The 7606-nt window shown below is 58.0% G+C and overlaps 1 protein-coding gene across 2 annotated transcripts; it reads right to left on the bottom strand.

The window, feature by feature from the left end:
* Nucleotides 1-231: 231 nt before the first annotated feature.
* Zbtb42 (zinc finger and BTB domain containing 42) lies at nucleotides 232-7555 on the bottom strand. 2 transcript variants are annotated; one of them, XM_052739129.1, is made up of 2 exons: nucleotides 4092-7555; nucleotides 232-3489 (listed from the first exon to the last, which is right to left on the bottom strand). In XM_052739129.1, exon 2 carries the CDS (start codon nucleotides 3402-3404, stop codon nucleotides 2388-2390), a length of 1017 nt encoding a protein of 338 aa, XP_052595089.1. In that variant the 5' UTR covers nucleotides 3405-3489; nucleotides 4092-7555; the 3' UTR covers nucleotides 232-2387. The 2 variants fall into 2 exon arrangements, with proteins under 2 accessions (XP_052595089.1, XP_052595088.1); XM_052739128.1 differs by lacking the exon at nucleotides 4092-7555 and having other exon boundaries at nucleotides 232-3971.
* Nucleotides 7556-7606: the final 51 nt, after the last annotated feature.

Below are 7606 nucleotides of genomic sequence, written 5' to 3'. Positions count from 1 at the left end.
CATTTGGGTTTGTCTGGATGGTTTGGAGGGGGTAGAGAGCCTGGATCCTACCCCTTCCTCACATCACTCTGCCTCCCTGGGGAAAGTGCCTGTCACTAGGCCTGTCGAAGTCCACTCACCCCACAGGGTGAGTAAGTACCTCGTGGGCTGAGTCCTCAGGTTGTACATCACCCCCACTTCCTAGCCCAGCAATGTCCACCTTTCCCAACCCCAAGAATAGCCACAGCCATCTTCACTGTGGTTGGCTTTATTACCCAGTCATGTGACCGCCAGAAGGTGTGAAATAGGAAGACAGCACTCATTTCTAGGCGTGGTGCAGGCTGACCACGAGCAGGGCTGTGCAAACCTCCTCGCCAGACCCTAGCCAGACCTGCGCGGGAAGAAGGGTTGTCCTGTGGTTGCTTCCCAGGGGTCTCTCCAGGGGCAGAGCAGCAGTGAGACCCAGGCTGGGACAGTAGCTGGCCCTAGAAACCCCACGCAGCAGAATGCACCTGGACTCTGCACACACCTGTCCTGTGCGCTCCACACAGGCAGTGTGTCAGACATACGCATACAGGCACCTGAATGGTGCCAGTTATATATAAACTTACAACCAGTCACTTATTCTTTCTTAGCTTCACAGTAACTGCACTGAGACAATGAGTCCAGTGTTGACTCAGGGCAGATTCCCTGCCCCAGGAAAGCAGGCACTCGGGGAAGACCAACACAGCGGTGCTCGGCCTGCTCACTTGTAGTACTGCAGATACACAGACACACACACAGACACAGACACACACACACACACACACACACACACACACAGAGAGAGAGAGAGAGAGAGAGAGAGAGAGACCTCAGGTCATAAATAAAATGTGGAGTCAGAAGCCAGGAGCTCCTGGCCTCTTCTCCAGCCCTCAGGACTGCAACCTGTCCCGGACCTCCAGTCTTGGAGCATCACGGGCAGGCACCAACTTCCCAGGCCAGCCATGGACACAGTAGGAGAGCACAGAGAGGGTTAGGAGATGAACAATGGTTCTCTCCACCTTGAGGAGACCAACTGTCACGTCACTCCAGAGCAAGCAGACAAATAAATACATCAAGTGTTAGCAGAAGACACGATGATTTAGATTGGCCCACCTCTGTCCTCTGGGCCACTTGCAGTCATCAGACAGCCCTGCTGGGAGAGGGCAGACTGTTTCAGGCAGCTCTACCACTCGCTGAGGCAAGGTTGAGGCCCCCATCCTGCCACAGCCCCTTCCTGAAAACATCAGGTTTCAGGTTCTGGGACAGCAAGTGGTCGAAGTGAGGTGGCCCATGTCCACTGCAAAGGCAGAGGACCAAGTCCTTCACATTCCAAGGGTGCCAGCCTTCCTTCCAAGGCTGCAGATGAAGGGGGGGTCTGCCTCCCCTGTCTCCCTGTGACAGCTGCTCCTACCTGTGCCCCACAGCAGGAGGTGGCACAGCAAACATCGCTCCTGTTAAGCTGGACAAGCTTGGGCCTTGTGTCTGGTGCCTAGGAATGACTACAGCCCCAGGGAGACCCGCAGAAAGCAGGAGAGTGACTCCCAGGGTCAGGCCTGCTAGAACACAGCATTAACTTCAACATGCCAAGCATGGCTCATGGCAAGATCTGCCATTTCCAGCCCTTTGTCCCCAGTAGGGGACACTTGGAGGGTCCTCACCCAGTAGCAGACATATGGTGGCCTTGAAAGGCTCTTTTGATATAAAAAGAATCCACTTCCAAATTTCCCCTCTTTGCCCGAAATTCCCACCTGTTCCACCCCAGTACCAGTCACTGCAGGGCCACAGAGGCACACCCGGCTTTAGCCACCCTCAGGATGCTCCCGGGTCCCCGCTGGAGCTGTGCCTCCTGCAGGGCCAGCTGTGTCTCTGTGGCCCCTGCTGGTACTTGTTGTGCCTGAGGCCTTCTCAGCAGGAGTCCCTGCTGCCACTCACCAGGAGTGGCCTGTTCACTCAGTGCCCCCTGTTAGACTTGCATTAGCGACTTTCTTGACAAGGGAGTCTTTCTACCATGGCACAAGGACACTCTCAAGTGTCCCAGCAGGGTAGTCAGGGAAGCCCCGGGACAGAGGAAGACTGTTACCTCACACTGAGAAGCCCAGACCCAGCAAATGGGCACCCCTAGAACCTTGCTGGAGAGGACACTGAAGAACACAGTGTCCCTAACTGGGCAGGGTACAACCTGGGCTCAGGTATGAGGTGCAGAGTGAAGGGCAGGGGGAGGCAACCCATCCAAAAAGCAGCAGCATCCACTCAGGTTGGCAGGTGGAGCCTGCTAGCCTGGGGGTAGGGCTTCCACCCACCTGGGCTGCTGCTTCTGTCCCAGAGTCCCACTCAGGAGACCCTGCCCTGTCCCTTCCTCCACCCTGGGGATACAGAAGAACACTTCACACCAGCAAGGACTTGACGAGACCATAGTGGAACTTGCGGACATGGCGATACAGGTCCCCAGACTGTGTGAATCGGCGCTCACACCAGCGGCAGGCATGGGGCTTCTCCCGCGTGTGGACCACAGCATGCCGGCTTAAGTTGTGTGAGTACTGGAAGCTCTTGCCACACTGGACGCATGTATAGGGCTTCTCCCCAGAGTGTGTCCGTTCATGCCTCTTCAGGGTGTATGTGCAAGAGAAGGTCTTGCTGCAGAGCGGGCATGTGGGCACGGCCCCCTCTGGAGAGAGCCTGGCCCGGATGCTGTCCCGCTCTCGGAAGTGGGCACTGAGATGCAGCTGCAGTGCATGGGTGCTAGGGAACAGCTTGCAGCACAGCGGACAAATGCAAAGGTGCCTGCTGGGACCCAGCGCCTCACTGTCCACCACTGGCTCTGCATCCAGCCCAAGCTGCTGGCTGCCTGTCCCTTGGACGTTCAGCGGCTCCAGGTCCACGGCCAGGCCTTGGGCTGCAGACGCATAGACTGGTGGTGGGGATCTGTTGGTGCTCTGAGGGCTGCTGCTATCTTGTTCGGAGAATGAATCTTGCTCGGCCTTCACCAGAGGCTGGGCCCCTTGCTGCATCGAGCTGCAGAGGGGTGTCTGGAGGATGCAGGATGGGTGGACCTGCTCTGGTCTTGGACCAGGCTTCAGTGACAGATCCAGGGCCCCACTTGACTCCCCTGTGACCTGCCAAGATGGAGGTCCAAATGTTGGCAGGGGATGAGCAGCCTTGACTCCTAGAGATGGGGGTTTGGCCTTTGGTGCAGCTTGGCAGAAGTCAGGGGACCAGGAAGGCAGGGAGTATGGTGGCTGACCAGGAAGCTCTGTCCCCAGAGCGCGGGTCTCCAGATCTGGGTCTTTCTTCCTAAGCCTGCGCTTGCAAACCTTGACGATGTCATACATGTGTAGGTAGCTGGCGGCAGCCAGGACGTCCTCGACAGGCAGGCTGTGCAGGTCCAGGCGGCCCTCGTACATGAAGTCCAGCAGGCGACTGAAGGCGGGCACCGTGACGATATCGCCGTTGAGTCGCACCGTGTCGCGGCTGCTCGCGGGCTGGTCCCTGTAGAAGAGATGGAAGTAGACACTGCACGCGGCCAGTACAGCGCGGTGCGCAGGGAAACGCGCGTCGCCCACCAGGACAGTGCAGTCGCACAGGAAGCCCAGCTCGCGCTGCTGCCTCAGGCGGCCCAGCAGCCGTACGCCGTGCTCCGGGAACTCCATGCCGCCGCAGTCATCACCTGGGCACAAACGGGACGCCTGTCAACACGCCGGGGATGCCGTGGCCGCCGCTAGCCCCGACGCGCCCTTCCCGGCTGCAGGCAACACGCAGAGAGACGCGGGAGTGACGCGCGCAACCGCCAACCCCGAGCTGCCCGGGCACCTGCCCGGAGCAGGAAAAACTCGATCGAAAGTAAACAGAAGCCGCTCTGCCGCCGGGGCGGGGCTCGGGGCGCAGCGGAGGGGCCGAGCCGAGCGGACAGAAGTCGGGACTTCTAGCTGCCTCGCCCGCCCGCCTGCCTGCCGCGCCCCCCGACGCCGGAGTTGCCGCCCGCCCGCGCCGCCGCCAGCTGCCACCGCTGCCGTCGGCCCCATTTATGGCAGCGCGGCCGCGGGGAGCGGCCGGCGCGGCAGGCGGAGCCGGGAACCCGCCCCTGCGCTCACCTCCGCCGCACGCGCTGCTATCTGCTCGTACTGCAAAGCTTTCCCGTGCGGCTCGGAACGCACGGAGCTGCGAGTGATGCGCCCCGGCCGGGAGGGCGCGGGGACCCGGACGGCGCCGGGCGGGGCGCTCACCAACTTGGCCGGCAGGGCAATGCCTGCTGCTCGCCCCGCCCCGGAGAGCGAAACTCCCGGCTGGGGCAGGAGGGGGCGGGCCAGGCGACTTCCCGGAGCTGCGGAACCGCTGAGGTCACCTCGCTACCCCTTCTCTGTCTGCCCCACCCGGTCGGTCCCGCTAGAAGCCAGCCCGCGCTCTGTGGCGGGAGGGGGTGCGGGACCCTCTCGCGATACTTGTTTCCTGGGCCTCTGTGCCCTCCATGGGGTCCCTACTGCCCCGGTGGACAAAGGGACACCTCCCAGGCGTCCGCTTCTCCCTAGACCAGTGCACCCACAATCACTGATGGCGTAGCCAGGACAATGGCCTCAGGCCCCTTTTGGATGCACATGGGTCAGTGCGCTTACCGGGAGACCGCAAATCTTAAAAAGAATTCATTTCTTCCTAGGAACCATTCTCTTGAGCTCAGCTTAACGTAGCTGGGACAGGCTGCGGAGCTGGGGTCTCTGACACAGAATACCTCTCTCTGCAGACCCTGAGCTGGCAGCCAAGCACACTAAGATCTGTGTCCGAGGGCACTGGATAGGGCAGGTGTGGTGGGGTGGGTGGACGATACACAACCACAGAGGAGCAGCAGCAGACCTCCAGAGTTAGGCAGTCAGGTCACAGGATGTGTTAGAGGGGTGACACCCTGGGTTGGATGTTCCAGGGGGAATCAGGGTCAGGAAGGTATGAGTGGAGACACCTGGTTCTTTGGGGGTAAGAAAATGGCAAGAACAAAAGAGCTCTGGGTTTGGAGGGGTTGAGGCTGCACTGATCCCTGGGAAGTCTTCTCTCCCAAGGGTGTATGTGAAGGGGCATCCTTGACTGAGGGCATTTGAAGTTACTGAGACATTGCTTGGGTCGGCTTCATAAGCCTGTCAATTAGAGGCTCTCATTTACCGTTCTAGGGGGAGGGAGGGTCCTCATAGCACTAAATTGCAGGGACAGGGTTCTTACAGGGCTAGGCCCATTCTGAATTTTCACCTTGCATTTGCTGGAAGCCCAGGGACCAGGAATGATGGGTGGGCACCACCAGAATGCTAGAAGGCAAGTGGGAAGGAGGTCTTGTACTGGGTAGGGTGTCCCCAGTGGGCTGGGTTACAGTAGACAGGACAGAGATCAGGTGTTTGGGTAGAATAGCCAAAGGCATTCCGTGTGTAGGGAGCTTGCTCTTTAGACATGCAAAACAGAGTACCCAGGTGTGAGGTGGGCCTCCTGGCCTTGGGGAGAGCCTTCAAAGCTGATGGGTTGAAGACTAAGGGGCTGCCAGGGTCCCTGGAGGACCTAGATTCTACAGGGAAAACTACATTGTTATACTAAACAGAGGCCAAAGCAGGGTATTTTGAGTTCTAGACCAACTTGAGCTACCTGGTAAGGCCCTGTCTCAACTCCCTGTCCTGGAAAAAAAGTGTATCTGAAATGCAAATTTAACGGGATAGATGAGTTATTTCCTAAATCTGGCAACTGCAGTAAGGAATCTAGAGTCACACTACATTTATCCAGACACAGTACAGCTGAGGGGCAGCAGAGCTTGGCTGTCCCCAGCCTAGGAGCCTTGCCTGAGGAGGGCAGTTCCCTCCTCTGACTGTCCTCTACTCTACCTCAGCAAGAATGGCCTACATCATGGATTCAGGGTAAGCCCAGACCCTACTGACCCTCTCTGAGCCTGCCTGGGCTGGAGCCTGCCTCTGCCTCAGCCCTTCCCAGGGTTAGTATGATTCTGAGCCCCAACAGCAGTGGTTCTGAACCTTCCTAATCCTGCAACCCTTTAATACAGGTCCTCATGTCGTGGGGACCCCAACCAGAAGATTACTTTTGTTGCTACTTCGTAACTGTAACTTTGCTACTGTTATAAATCATAATGTAAATATGAGTTTCCTGATGGTCTTAGGTGACCCCTGTGAGTCACTCCGAGACCTACAGGTTGAGAATCACTGCCCTGTAGCCTTAATAATCCCCATTAACAATATGGAAATCAGAGGACACTCTAGGACCTATGAAAATTAACTTTAGGGAATTATATGCTATAAGATGATAGACCTTTAGTTCTGGAATGTTCTTTCCCAAAGTCCCCATCCATCGCTGGCTGCTCCTCATTCCTGTCTTTGAGTGAAGGTCACCCCTTTAGCTAGAGTGGTCCTCCCTGGTCCCTCCTGACTTGCAACCCATTCTCTACACCTATCTGGCCATGTGTAGAGAGTCAAAGGTTGTCAGACAAGTACATCCCTGTCCCTTTACCAGGGCCATGGCTTCTGTGTGCACCAATTCCATCCTTGGCCTGCCACAGAATGGTTTTTGAGAAAGTGATGGCTGGATGTTGAACGGTGACACCAACCGGCCCCCTTGTCCCTCTTCCTCCACGTTGGGCATCTAGCAATGCCCCAAAGCCTGGCCCCTTGCTTGCCCTACATGGCCCTACATGGCTTTTAGGACAGAGAAGTTATAGAGTACAAAGACAGATCTGGCAGACCCGCGGGGTCACGCCATACTGCTCAAGCTGGTCTATCATCTGTGCTGAGAGCTCTGCTACCTGGCACTCCAAGATCATTTTCCACAGGCCAGTGATCTGTGGCATACAGGCGACAGAACCAGAACCAGTCCAGAACCTCTCCAGCTCTCGGGTGCCATCTGACCCGGGCGCTGCCTCAAGGTCCAGACCTCTTAACTCAGGGCTCAGGCACTTGAAGCTGCAGGAGGTGACAGGGAAGAAGACCTGTGTGCCCGGTCAGGGACTGCAGGTTTTGTTGGAAACACAGTCACGGTAAGGCAGGGCTCCGGGTTGTGCATCTCCCTGTGGCTCTGTCTAGGAGGCCCAAGAGGGGTGTTGCTCAAGTGCGGGCCCAGAAGAGGGAGTTACTTTGCGCACTCTGTCCACAGGCAGACCCTGCACACAGGGGAAGGTAGACACACAAAGAAGGAAAGGCAGGACTTGGCACTGCATAGAAACCACAGGTAGGAGTGCCACAGTGGCTTCCAGAGAGAGCACCCAGGAGAGATCAGTCCGTAGAGAACAGCCTGGAATTGCGATGTCTTCCACAAGAGGGCGCCCTGCTGGCTCCCAGTGGCCACTCCCCCCTGCTCAGCCCTGTGGAGCACCGGGTTTGGGGAAGCAGGGGAGGAGGGCCAGGGGGCCTAGGGTGAACGTTTGCTGGGCGAGTGATGGATATGTGTGTGACCCTCAGGCTCTGAGGGTTAGCCCTCAGGTCAGGGATACAGCTGGAGCAGCACAGACCTGCTGGGCCTCTGACTTAGCGCCCTGGAGGTGCGCGGAGCTCTGGCAGCTGTGTTGCAGGAAGAGCCCAGAACAGACCCCACCACCACCCCCCCCCGCCCCCTGAGTGTGTGTCCCCTGCTGAGAGGA

This window comes from Peromyscus californicus, unplaced genomic scaffold (assembly GCF_007827085.1).
Source record: "Peromyscus californicus insignis strain IS unplaced genomic scaffold, ASM782708v3 Scaffold_15__1_contigs__length_86483966, whole genome shotgun sequence".
In the NCBI taxonomy this organism is placed as follows: Eukaryota; Metazoa; Chordata; class Mammalia; order Rodentia; family Cricetidae; genus Peromyscus; species Peromyscus californicus.
The sequence above is the reverse complement of the archived record's forward strand: the minus strand, read 5'-3'. Positions and strand labels throughout refer to the sequence as shown.